The sequence below is a fragment of the Arvicola amphibius genome, chromosome 6 (assembly GCF_903992535.2).
Source record: "Arvicola amphibius chromosome 6, mArvAmp1.2, whole genome shotgun sequence".
NCBI lineage: Eukaryota > Metazoa > Chordata > Mammalia > Rodentia > Cricetidae > Arvicola > Arvicola amphibius.
In genome coordinates, this window is record NC_052052.2 from 28,705,982 (window position 1) to 28,719,557 (window position 13,576).

General features: G+C 41.7%; 1 protein-coding gene across 9 annotated transcripts in view; it reads left to right on the forward strand.

Moving 5' to 3' along the window:
- The window catches only part of LOC119816258 (microtubule-actin cross-linking factor 1), a 319,531-nt gene that overhangs the window by 86,981 nt on the left and 218,974 nt on the right, over nucleotides 1-13,576 (forward strand). For 2 of the 9 annotated variants that reach the window (XM_038332755.2, XM_038332760.2), the window contains exon 1: nucleotides 9,181-9,436. The exons of 2 other annotated variants lie outside the window; for them this stretch is intronic. In XM_038332755.2, the coding sequence (XP_038188683.1) occupies nucleotides 9,328-9,436 (109 nt within the window). In that variant the 5' untranslated portion in view covers nucleotides 9,181-9,327. Of the gene's footprint in view, nucleotides 1-9,179; nucleotides 9,437-13,576 lie in introns of those variants that run through there. 5 more of the 9 variants (XM_042055226.1, XM_038332761.2, XM_038332757.2 and 2 more) reach the window with 4 other exon arrangements.

Consider the following 13,576-nt stretch of genomic DNA (forward strand, 5'->3'; position numbering starts at 1 on the left):
CTGCAATTCTAAGCCCTACAGGGGTTGAAATTATTTTATTACTATCTCTAAATAGTAACTGTGTAGAGAACTGTGTTTTCAGGATGGGCCATGTGTTTTCCTTAAAACTGACACTGTTACCCAGATTTCCTTTTATGACTTGTTCAGTCATGGGCAGCTGGGAGGATACTGTGGGGAAGTATTACTCACCAGGCATGCATAGTGGCCCTGACCTCAGTGAGTTCCCGGGCTCTTCTGAGAGTTTGTCACCACAGCAGTGGAAGGAGGTGCTCAAGAGGTCAGGGACAGTGACTGCATCTTCTCTGTCTGTTCTTTTTCTTGGAGGACTCATTACAGCCCAGACACTGGCTTCCAGTGGCTTTACAGTGATGCCATTTCCCATGAAAGGACCCTCACTGTTCCTCCTGTGCTGTAGGAATATGTTTAAGACAGGCTTGCGTTTGCATGATCAAGGTTCTGTGTATATTCTACTAGAAGAAATGCAACAGACAATTTAGTCTTCTGTATCTGTCTTTGTCCAGTAGGGGTCACTGGGGGTTTGGGCTCCAGATGAGACTCACTAAGCTTATGGTAAACCAGATTTCCTGTCTATCGAATGTTATCCCAAGTGCATTGGTGCAGGGATGACACACATTTTATGCATACGCATTAGAGCGTTAGCAAAAAATGGGAGCTTGTACTAAAAACTTTGTGAATTTACTGAGTGTTTGAAGAACATTTGTTCCAGACAGCAGGTATTTCTGTTCTGTTTAGAGATGAAGTTTTGATCTGTTGTCTAAGCTGGTCTCCAGAACTCAAGTGAACCTCCTACTTCTGCCTCCCAGGTGCTGGGGTTACAGTGTGTGCTGGATGTCCCTCGCTGGATGTCCCTCTCTGGATGCTTGGTAAAGAATGAAATCAAGACAGAGAGAATTTGCTTTTGTTTAATTTCAGGGTTTTTTTTTGTTGTTATTTTGTTATTTTGCTTGTTTGAGACAAGGTCTTGTTTATGTAGCCCTGGATGCTGTGGTATTTACTGTATAGCTGAGGCTGGCCTTGAACTCCCGATTTTTCTTATTTTACCTGCCAAGTGCTTGGATTACAGGCATGTCTCCATGCCTTGCTTTGAGGAGTAGGTCTTTGAGAATTGGAGAACGAACAAAGAAAATGCAGGAATTCTTTAACTTGGGTAGCTACTCTGAGAAAGTTTCTCTCCCCACTGCCCATCTTTCCCCCCTCCCTCCCTTCATTCCTATTATGGACCCAAAGCACAGAATAGTAGGTAGCTTTGTCACAATCCCATAATTATGAAATGTACTCATGGGGGAGTGCCTATTGAGTACATTTTATTTGGTGTTGATCCTTGAATTCTGGTCAGGGGTCATTAGGGAAAAGGTGTTATTAACTAGAAGCAGAGCCTGGTGGTAGACTCTCAAGAAAGAATAAAATAGTTCTAATGTGATAGATTGGATTTTTTTTTTTTTTTTTGAGAGAGGGTTTCACTGTAGCCCTGGGTGGTCTGGCACTCACTGTGTAGACCAGGCTGGCCTCTGTCTATTGGGATTAAAGGTTTGTAACAACAGTGTGCCTGGCTTAGATTTGAGTCTTGACCAGGCTCAAGTGGTCAGCAGTTGGAAGGATGCTTACGGGTCTACCTTTGTTTTCATTGACAAATTCTTCTTCCTTTTCATTTAGGGTTATTGCCAGGGTCTGAAAAACTGTTAGGGACCTAAAATTAGCTGTTGTAGGCCAAAGCCTGGTTTCAATGGATAATTTGTGTACATCTCATATTCAGCTGGGACTTGAACATCTCTATCTACTGTAGGTACAGACCTGCCAAGTAATTGTACTACCATCTTGTGTTAAAGGTATCTCAGGACATATGAAGTTTATCTTTAATACTTCCCTTTTACAGTAGAGAAAAGTAAGGATTACAAAATGTAAGTAGTTGCTTCAAAGAAACACAACTAGAGAAGAATCCAGAACTCGGTGGTGGTGGTGGTGGTGGTGGTGGTGGGAGGGAGCAGCATGCAAGGTCTCATGTAAGGAGGCTGGCCTCTAACTCAGTATGTAGCTAAGGTCTTTGAACTCTGGATGCCTCCTTTTTTTTTTTTTTTAAATTTATTTATTACATATACAGTGTTCTGCTTGCATGTATACTTGCAGGCCAGAAGAGGGCATCAGATCTCATTATAGATGGTTGTGAGCCACCATGTGGTTGCTGGGAATTGAACTCAGGACCTCTGGAAGAGCAGTCAGTGCTCTTAACCTCTGAGCCATCTCTCCAGCCCTCTGGATGCCTCCTTTACAGCTTCCTGATTACATACAAAGGCCACCTCCCTCAGTATGAAGCCAGAATTTGGAAGTAGATTTGGTTAACAGATCATATTAAAGTCTTGGTCAGAGAGAGAGAGAGAGAGAGACAGACAGACAGATTGACTAACTGATAGATACTGCTTTCCCAGGTCAGCACCCACTTCATTTTGTACTCTGTCCCTCAGCTTATCATTTCTCTTATCTTTGCCTTTCTTGAATTTCTGAATTAATAAACCAGTTTCTTTTTTTCCCCTTCCTCCATCTCTGTAGGAAGAGGCCGCTTGTTGGTTCCCAGCCACCTGGCTAGCTTAGGCCAGAAATATTCACACAGAAACTGTATTAATTAAATCACTGCTTGGCCCATTAGATCTAGCTTCTTATTGGCTAACTCTTACATATTAATTTAACCCATTCCTATTAATCTGTGTATCGCCATGTGGCAGTGGCTTACTGGCAAAGTTTCGGCGTGCCTGCCTCTGGCGGCTCCATGGTGTCTCCTGACTCCGACTTCCTCCCAGCACTCAGTTCCGTCTTCCCCGCCTACCTAAGTTCTGCCCTATCAACAGGCCAAGGCAGCTTCTTTATTCAACCAATTTTATTTAACCAATAAAAGCAACACACAAACAGAAGGACTCCCACACCACATCTCTTCCTCTGGAACTCACTTTATAGTGTTCTACCACCTAACTCTTATATAGCACTTTTTAGACCCTTTTGTTCAATATCTATTTGCTCACTCCACAAATATACAGTTATTAAGATTTTATGAAAAACATACAGACATTTGTTGTCTATTTTACTCTTTTGGGGGGGGGGGTCTGCCACCCAACTCCCAAGTAAATCATACAGTGAGGCTTATTCTTAGTTCTGAATGCCCAGCCTTAGTTTGACTTGTTTTTTGCCCATTTTTCTCAATTTAAATTATTCCATCTACGCATGGCAGTGGTGGTGCATGCCTTTATTCCCAGCACTTGGGAGGTAGAGGCAGGTGGGTCTCTGTGAGTTTGAGACCAGCCTGGTCTACAAAGGGAGTTCCAGGATAACCAGAGCTGTTACACAGAGAAACACTGTCTCAAGGAAAAACAAAACAAATAAACAAAAATCCCATCTGTCTTTGGCCTTGGGGCTTTTATCTTTCTCTATTCCTGGCTACCTTTCCTTCTTACTCTGTGTCTGGCTGTGTAGCTGGGTGGCTGGCCCCTGATATCTTCCTCCTCTTGTTTCTCTTTTTATTTATACTATCTGCCTGCCAGCCCCGCCTATACTTGCTCTTGCCTTGTTATTGTTTATTAGACCATCAGGCGTTTGAGACAGGCAAAGAATTACAGCTTCACAGACTTAAACAAATGCAACATACACAAAAGTCACACACCTGAAAATATTCCCCAACAGGCATTCATCTAGCTTCAACAAAATCAAGGGGATGAAAAGATGACTCATTGATTAGGAGTACTTGCTGTCCTTGCAGAGGACCCAGTACTTATGTGGTAACTCACAGCCATCTGTAACTCTAGTTTGAGCGGATCTGATGCCCTCTTCTGACTTCTTTGGGCACTAAGCATATGGTATACATGTATACATTCAGACAAACATTCATACACCTTTAAAAATAACTTAGAGCAATCTAGTGAGGGATTAAAAGAATGTATTCAACTGCATTATAAAGTCCTAAACATCCTGAAAGATAGATAAAATATAATAAAATAAGAAAGGAAGAGGAGTTGGAAATTCTGTAGATATACTGGTCTTGATGATTACTAGAAATCTGATTCGTGTTCAGTGGTTGAACTGAGAAATAGCACAATGCAAACGCGAAGAATATTGTAAAGCCAGGCAGTTTGGAGCTTAAATTCCTGGCAGGAAGAAACCAGAAACTTTAGAAAACATTACTAATTAAGTGTGGCTGGAGAGATGGCTTAGTGGTTAAGAGAACTTCCAGTACCCACATGATGGCTGACAATCATCTTGGCCAGCAGTAATTCCAGTCCAGAGACTCCAGTGCCCCCTTCTGGCCTCTACAGGCATTGCATGCACGTAGTGCACAGCATGCATTCAGACTTAAAACATTCAACCATGTAAAATCAGAATAAATAAATATTTAAAAATTGCAAATAAGGAATGGAATATTTAAGATGTGCTAGTCATTTTTTATGTACCAAAGAGATTAATCTTGTAGTGACTAAGGTCAGGATTGGAAGGCGAGAGACTGGGATTAGGTAGGTTAGGTGTGGTTGTTGAGGTGATGAGATCAGTCTGAGCAATGACAATAATGACCATTAATTATTGGGTGTATATCAAGCACCTTGAGTGCATTAAGTCATTTAATCCTCACATAATTTATTAAGACATGTTCTGTTATCATCTTTTCAGATAAAGAAGTAGAGGTTTCCTTAAGTTGAATAAATTACCCACAGGCACTAAATGCTTTATAGATGATAATATAGATGTGAATACAGTCCCATTTGGCTATGATAATGCTAATGCCTCAGGTTTGCTGAGTAAGAAACAGGAAATTTTTGCTATTTTATTATATCCAATGAATGCTTGAGTATGTGGAATATTTGTAGACATTCTAGGCCTTGGTGTTGTTTAGCATTGTCTCAGTATCACAGAGACGGTCACGGATGTCTCCTAATTCACTTGTGTGACGATCACATCCTCTGCCCTTTGACAGTTAGATGCCAAATACTCACAGGAGAATGTAGGTGAAAAGAGTTTCGGGGCCACACCTTGATGTCTGGATCCTGACAGTTCCAGAAACCTAAGGTTTCTAGTTCTCTCTATAATATGCCTTTCTTCTACTAAGTTTATTCTTGCAGGTATATTTGGGTGTGGATGTGTGCTTTAGTGGTTTAGGGCCCTGTCCTTTTGCTGTTAGGTAGGAATATTCTGGGTGCTAAACATGACATTAAATGACTTGTTCTGTGTATAATGAATGATATCTAAAAAGAAAACTAGCCTCTCCCTTCTGCCAGCCTCTAACCACTTCCTGTAAGTGACGGAACACAGATCTCTCATTTTCACCAAGTGATATATCTATTTTCTCAAAGGTGGTTCCCTTCTCTTCCTTTTGCCTTCACAAATATATACACATAAATGCTTGGAAAAGCTGCAGACTGGAGGATTCTACCTGTTGTGTGCAGAGATGTCATGTATCTAAGGTAGACCATATCCTTCCCAGAGATAGCATAGAGATTAAATGAAATAACACATGGAGGTTTTTGATGTGTTGTTTTGTTTTTGAGACAGAGTCTCAATGTATATCCCTGACTAGCCTGAAACTCACTATGTAGGCCAGACTAATCTTGAACTCACAGAGCTCTGCCTGCCTGTGCTGGGATTAAAGGTGTGCGCCACCACCCCTGGCCCTGAAGTTGCTTTATAGTAGCTACATAATAAATGTTAGTTTCCCTTCCACGCAAATCCATTTATGGACACCATAGCCCAGGAGTTTCTCTGCTTGCTTCTCCACTGTGGGGAAGCAGCTATCTTTGTATCCAGGGCATCTTTATTTAAGGCTGTGGTTTTTTTTTTTTTTTTTTTTTTTTTTTATTGAGTGAATGAAGCTCTGTGAACAACCCCTACTTTTTAATTGAATGAAATGCTCTGTTTTAGAAAAGAAGGAAGCACAACTCAGTTTCACTGTACTGTGCCATTGATTTGTATTCTTCAGTGTTTATGCCTTTAACAAACACTGTTATGTTCATCACATCTCACATGCTAAGAAGAGTTCTTTTTTACTACCACGTCTCTCTTACTGCAAGACTCCTTGACAGAGCTGTCTTCACTTGTCACTGGTTCTTCTCTTTCCATCTGTTCTTGGTTTACTCTGATTGGGCATTTTCTCTACTTTAATAGTACTTCCCCTGTGAAGAACTCAGTGACCTCCACCAATGACAGCCAGTTTCAGTCCCCACCTCACAGACACTGTGGCTAAATTGCTACTTCCTTGAACCCTTCCCTCACCTGCTCCTGGGACAGCATGCCCCTTTGGTTCTCCACTTCTGATGCCTCATTTTTACAATCTCGTGCTGTTTTTATTCTTTCACATTTCATGCTGGAGGTTTTCTAGGGCTTAACCCTTGAGCTTGATCTTTTCCCTCTTCATGTTTACTCTATAAATGACACCATAAAGTCTCCTGCGTTTTAAGACCAAGTGTGAATATTTCTGAACTCTAGAATAGTATATCCAGTTGTTTGTTCAATGTTCTATTTCAACATCTAGTTGGCATTTCAAAACTACTATTCAAAAGGTCATTTTTTACACATTTGCTTCCCGTACAGTGAACAGCCAGTCACAGCTACCTGCTAACCCTGGAGCTTCTGCTTCCCAGACAGCCATCAGCTTCTTAGTCAAGACCCTGGTCTTTTCTCCCCCTCCACTATTCTCCCCTTTCTCTTTTGTCAACAAACCCTGACAGCTGAAACTCTTATTTATTTTATTTGTATGAATGTTTTGCCTGTATGTTCATCTGTATCATGTACATGTCTGGTGCCTTCAGGTTAGAAGGCGTTGATTCCACGAAACTGAAATTACAGGTGGTTGTGAGCCATCATGTAAGTGCTGGGAACTGAACCCTAGTTCTCTGCAAGAACAATCAGTGTTCTTAACCACTGAGACATCTTTCTAGTTCAGCTCTTTAAGAATTATTTTATTATTTTCTCACATGTATGTGTGTATGCCACATGTGTACAGTGCCCATAGAAACTAGAAGAGGGCATCTGATTTCCTTGGAGCTAGAGTTCAGGTGGTTATGAACCACCAGATGGGGATACTGGGAACCAGACTTGCAATAACAGTACACTCTCATAACCACTGGGCCACCTATCCAGCCCTGCATCCCTGCTCTTTCTTACAAGCATGAAGCGCCACATTAAGTGGTGAAATACAGAGGAGCACACAATTGTAGATGATGCTGGATTTAAAAGCTCCTATTGTATTCAGTCCTCCATCAAAACACATTGTCATCTTGGGCAATGGATTAAAATCTTTCCCTTTTACTAGGGAAATAATAGAGCAACAGATATGTAAAGTCAGCCCCTACCATTTTTTAAGTAAATAGGATCTCACTCCATAGTCCATGCTGACTGCAAACTCCTGGTCCTTCTGTCTTGGGTACTGACTGCAGTTATGTACCTTCACTGTTGGCTCATTTGCATTTCCTAATGTTTATAAGAACACAATGTAGTAGGTGCATTTGAAATAAAGAGCAGCTTGGTAGGAATGAGTCTGTGACTCGTACCTTCCCTGAATGGACGGTGATAAGTGTCCCAAAGGACATCACATGTACTCCCAGCTCCCGGGAACCAGTGTTAGTTTATATGTACATACTGTACCTTGTAAAATACCTTTTGGAGAGAGAGGTAGTGGTAGCTCATTCAATTTAGTTTGTATAAACTCCTTACTCACTTTTAAATGTATTTTATTTATTAGGTTTGTCAAATAATAGCTTGCACAACACCATTCACCCTTTCTGGTGTGCTTTTGTTTTGTTTTTCAAGATAGGGTTTCTCTGTGTAACAGCCCTGGCTGTCCTGGAACTTGTTACTTGTTTTGTAAAGGAGGCTGGCCTTGAACTCACTGACTTCTGCCTGTCTCCGCCTCCCAACTGTTGGGATTAAAGGTGTGCACCACCACCGCCCAGCTCTGGTATACAATTTATTGTATTTGGACAAACGAGAGCAAAACCACTATTATGATATGTAAAACACTCCCAGCATCTCACAGTTCTTTTGAGCCAGCTCTTTGAGCCCCAGCCTCTTTTGCTTTTATCAATATCATTTTCTATAATATGTAGCATTTTCTATTGACTTCTCTCATATGCATACATACAACACTTAAATGTACCTCTAGCTTTCTTCTTTAGTTCAGAGCAGTGATCTTATGTATGGACACTTTGCAGTTGGTTTAAGTTTATAGACATTTGAGTTATTTCTTTTTGTTTATTTTGCATGGTGTTGGTATTTAACATTCATATACAGGTTTCTCTATGGGCCTTTGTGTTCATTTGGTGAGATTGTTCTTAGTAAGATTGCTTGCATTTGTATGGTTAACTTTATAAGAATTTGCCAAACTCTTTTCTGCAGTGGTTGTTGTAGTTTATCCTGCCAGCGGCAGTGTGTTTGAGAGGCCTGTCCTTGTCAGAGTTTGGCTTAATCAGGCTTTTTAATTGGAGTCCTTCTGACTGGTGAGCAGTAGTGAAGATTCAGTTGCTGCTGCAATACCCATATAAGTTTCTTAAGCAGGCCCTGTTTTTTGGGAAGGTGTTGCTTTCTGCTGCCGTTTAGTTCCTAATGTTCTCCCTGCTTACATAGCTGGTGGAAGGTCTTTTGTTGTTTCTCCTCAGCCCCCCAAAGTGGCCCAACTTTGCTTGTAGAGCAGTTTGCTCCGCTGGATGCCCAGTCCCTCGGGTCTGTCTGTCAGCTGGGGTCTGTGTGCATCCTCCTTCCTGTGCTCTTCTCTAAAGCTGTAGCTGCGGAAGGGTTGCTGTCTGTCTGTGCCAAGGCTCTCGTGTCCTTTGCCTCCTCCCTGCAGGAGTTCCTCTAGTGCTTCTGTGACACTTTCCTGTTGCCTGCATCCTGAAGTTTGGCATTCCAACCAGGCGGGGAATGGAAAGTTCAGAGTGTGACGTCCTCTGGTCCTACACCCTCCCTTCTTGTAGAAGGGTCTGAGGTTTGTTTAAGCTGGCCAGAGGATGCCAAAGATAGAGGTTTGAGTCAGCTTGACATTGACTTAGGCCTCCTTTTTACTTTTCTTCCTCCTTTCTTTCCCCTCCCCCGCTGACCAGTTGTTTCCTGGCCTTTGTCTGAGACTCACTGTGCAGTTTTAGTCCGAGTCTGCCGCTGTTGGCTGAAAACAGGCAGAGGCGAGATGGAAGAAGCTGCCAGAAGTTTCTTACTACGTTAAACCCAGGCATCTGCCTCTGCCGCTGAGCCGATAGTAAGGAACAGCAGTAACCTCAGGAGAAAGGCATCCAGGGTCAGCACTGGGCTCCGCCTGTGGCTAGCAAGAGGAGAAACACAGTCCTGGAAATGCCTCTTTTAGATTCATCTTATTTGCCGCCAACCATCTTTATTTTGACTCACATCCTTGGAATTGCTGGTGTTCTGTATTGGAAGAGATGTGTCAGAGACAGAGCAGGTAACTTAGTGGTGCCTCCTTTCTTTAATTTTCAGCGGGGCCCTGAGGGTGTGGTAGATGCAGGAGGTCTTCCTGCTCACTTGTTTTTCTTAAAGGGCCAGTGCACCCTTCTGCTGGTGGGGGGGTCGTCGGGGGCAGGGAGGGAGAGACAGACAGAAAGAGAGATGTGCGCACGCACATCACACACACACACACACACACACACACACACACACACACACACACACACACACACACGGTTGGGAGACTGGGGGAGAGCATCAACCTAGGAAATGGCTGTTCTGGGTCATCCGGGACCCAGGCTCCTCCTTCCTGTTCTGTGACACTGACCGAGGTTGCTGGACTGATGAGATGATGTCTGGACTCACAGTTGAAGGGAAGTGACCACTATTCTAACATGTGTCCTGCTTCAGAGGCTCAAGTCCTTTCTTACTTTGTGTTCTCAGTCTCCAAGTGGAGTTTTGGAGGCCTGTCACCATCTTCTGAAGTATGGGATTGGTGTATTTAAGACAGAGGAGGGTCAGGAGGGTCAGTACAAGAAAGGGTTTCGTGGTATCTTTCCCAAGATACAGTCTGTGTTGTTCTGTGATGGAGTTGATGCTCTTCCTTTTGGGGCACTTCACAGTCTAGCTATACCTAAGCCATAAGTGTTAGGAAGCTTGTGCTTGTTTTCCCCAGGAAATCAGGCTCTGATAATTATGGCACTAGAACTCTCTCTTGCTGTTAGTTATATTATACATTGATTTCTAACTGCCACCTGTAGGGATCAGCACCAAGTACAGCTGATTCTGAGATGCTATAGGTGAGCATTAGAAGGCTTAATTGTCCTGGAGTATATACCCTTGGATCTCAGTGCTTTTAATATTGTCCCTGTTACCAGTTCACTACCTTCATGCTAGACTATTTAGATACTTGTTACTGGTCTCTTATAAGCTAAGATGGGGACTTGGTGACCTATTACTTATCTTTCTATTAAAAGTTCATGAATGCCTGACAGAATTAGAATTAGATGCAGTCATTGCCCAGCGTCCTTTCCAGTAACTCTCAGAAAAGCTGTTGGCTAAGTATTCAGGTTCAGTATGTGACTCTATCAGCAGAAACAGAGACATTTACAATTATGTGTGCTTGTATGCTGTGTTTGAGCTTAGAAAGAAATGGGTGGTGGAGTCCCTTTGCACACACCCGCAATTCTAGGACTAAGAAAGCTAAGGCTGGAAGATCTTGAGGTCAAAACCAGCCTATTACACAGGGAGATTTTTGTCTCAAAATAACCACAGAGGCAGGATTTAGCTTAGTATGAGCCCCCTGGGTTCAGTTCCCAACACTGCAAAACAGAAAGAAAAGGGTGGGCAATGTTTGAACCTGTGATTTATCATTTATAAAAAGAAAATAACGTTTAGATGGAGTCTGCTGTTTTCCCTTCTAGTGCATTGTGGTAATAGAATTGGCTAATGGCTTTAAAGTTTATCTTTAGTATAGGATGTTCTATGGAATTTAAGAGCCATCGACTCCTTTTTAAGTACTTTCATTTTTATGTTTTAAGTATAGCAACAATAAAGTACATTGAAATTAAAAGAAGATAAATGCCTTGTGAAGCCTTTTATTAGTGAAATGAAATACCTAATTGACCCTAATACCTATATTGAGGATGCACTGTGTTTGATTTATCCTTAAAATTAGATGATGATGCCTTTTTAGTTGGAAATAGTGGATACCAAATCATACATGGAAGTATTTAGGGGATTCTGAACCAATTTTATTATCATTTCAATTTTAATGTGTATTTTGTCTGTTGAAGTGGTTTTTGGAAATATGCATACACTCTAATTAGTAGTTGCCAAATGAACATAATCAGAATAAAATTTCTTTACCATCCCTGTATATTTGTATTGCTTATAAATATGTGTGTATGTATGTGTGTGTGTATATATAGATACAGATAGATATAAATATGTGTGTATGTATGTGTGTGTATAGATACAGATAGATATAGATATATAATTGTAAACAGGAAAATTCTTGTTTTCTGTCTCTGGTTGAGATTTTAAAACCCTCCTGCTTCAGCCTCTCAAGTGGCGGGATTATACGATGTGACACCACATCTGCCTGAATATTGTCTTTTTTACCTGGTCTGTTTTTGTTATTTGATTAGAACATATGGAATGTGACAGAAAAGGCTCAGTTGTGGGTTGGGTGTTAGCTGTAACCGTGTGGGTGGCACACTGCTGTGGCGGTGTGAGACTGGTGTAGTCTGTGGAGGGTCTTGCTCTTCTTGTCTCACTTTATTCGTATTCCCACAGTATAAATAATGGGCATGGTTTTAGCTATTGAAGGCATTGAATTTTAAAATATATTTAGTTATTTGAAGATTTTATATTGGTTTATTTTAGAGAAATGGTGATAATGTTTATTTCTGTTTTATTTTATTTGTAGGAGTGTTTTGCCTGCGTGTATGTATATATACCTTCTGGTGCACGCTTAGTGCCCTTGAAGGTCAGAAAAGGTCATTAGAGCCCCTGAAACTGGAGTATAGATTGGTGGGTGCTGAGGATGAAACCTAGGTCCTTTGTAATAGCAGCAAGTGCTCTTTACCACCAAGCCATTCCTTTAACCCCATGTTTGCTTCTATTTATTTGTATGCGCCAGTCTTAAAAGTATTGAGTCTTAAAAAAAAGTATTGAATCTGGTCAATAAAATACAACATAGAAATAAGCCAGATGCTGATGTTACTGAAATTCCCCAACAATCAAAATGATCTAGTTGGTGTCGTCATTTTGCTTTAAAATAAGTAATGTGCCAGGTGGTGGTGGTGCACTCCTTTAATCCCAACACTCGGGAGACAGAGACAAGCGGATCTTTGTGAGGGCTGTTGCACAGAGAAACCAGAAAACCCTCTCTCAAACCCCCACCCCCAAAAGTAAATCTGAACACATAAATTGACTTATGTTATTTGTTTATGTTTTATATGATGAACTCAATATGTGCCCCTCCTTTTAGTTTTTTGAGATAGAGTCTCAATGTCTACTCCAAGTGTGCTTTGAACTCATTCATGATCCTCCCGAATGCTGGGATTATAGGCTGTGCCACCAGGGTGAAAGAGCGTTGCGAGCTGAGTGTGGTGGTACAGGCCCATCTCTGAGTTCAAGGCTAGAGTTCTGCATAGAGAGTTAGTTCTAGGACAGCCAGGGCTACATAGAGAAACATTTCCCTTTTCAAAAACCAAACCAACCAACCAACAAATAAACAAAAAAGGCTTTAATCTCAGCACTCAGGTGGCAAAGGGAGGTGGATCTCTGAGTTTGAGGCCAGCCTCTACAGAGTGAGTTCTGGTACAGCCAGAACTACACTGTGACAAAAGTATTATATTAGAAATGCGTGTTGCTGGATGGCTAGTTGGTAAACCCCTTTCAGCACTGCAATCCTGGGACCCCATGTTCTGGCCTCATTGTCTGGGAAGGTATTTGTTTCACACACCCTTAGAGTGGATAGAATGTTAGGTTTTGCTTTAAAGATGGGCAGGGTCCATATATATTAACAGATCCAAAGTCCTACTTAGTTTTACATTTTTTTTCATAAGACATTTGTGATAGTTTGAATGAGAATGGCCCCATTGGCTCATATTTGAGTGCTTAGTCTCTAGACAGTAGAAATGTTTAGGAAGGCTTAGGAGGAATGATCTTGCTGGAGAAGATGTGTCACTGGGGTTGAGCTTTGAAGTATCAAAAGCCCACATTAGGCCAAGTCTTGTTTCCTACCTCTCCTCTGCCTGCGATTTGCTGATCAGATGTGAGTTCCCAGCTACTGCTGCAGCCATGACTGTCTGTCTGCGCCACGCTCCCCACCATTATGGTCATGGACTAATCCACCTAAGCTGTAAGCCAGCCCTCAATTAAATACATTCTTTTAAACTGCCTTGGTCATGGTGTCTCCTCACAGACAGCATTTATGTTTTGCGTGAAGATATATGATTGTAGAATATAGACTATGGGCCCTTGTGTTGGCGACACTTGGCAGATGTCCCGCTGACTTAAACTCTTAGTTCAAATTCTTCCTGGAAAGAGCATCTGTTCCTTCTTTCAGAATCAAGCTAGCTTATATTTGAAAATCACCACCCTTTCTGTGCCAGACACCTACCTTCCA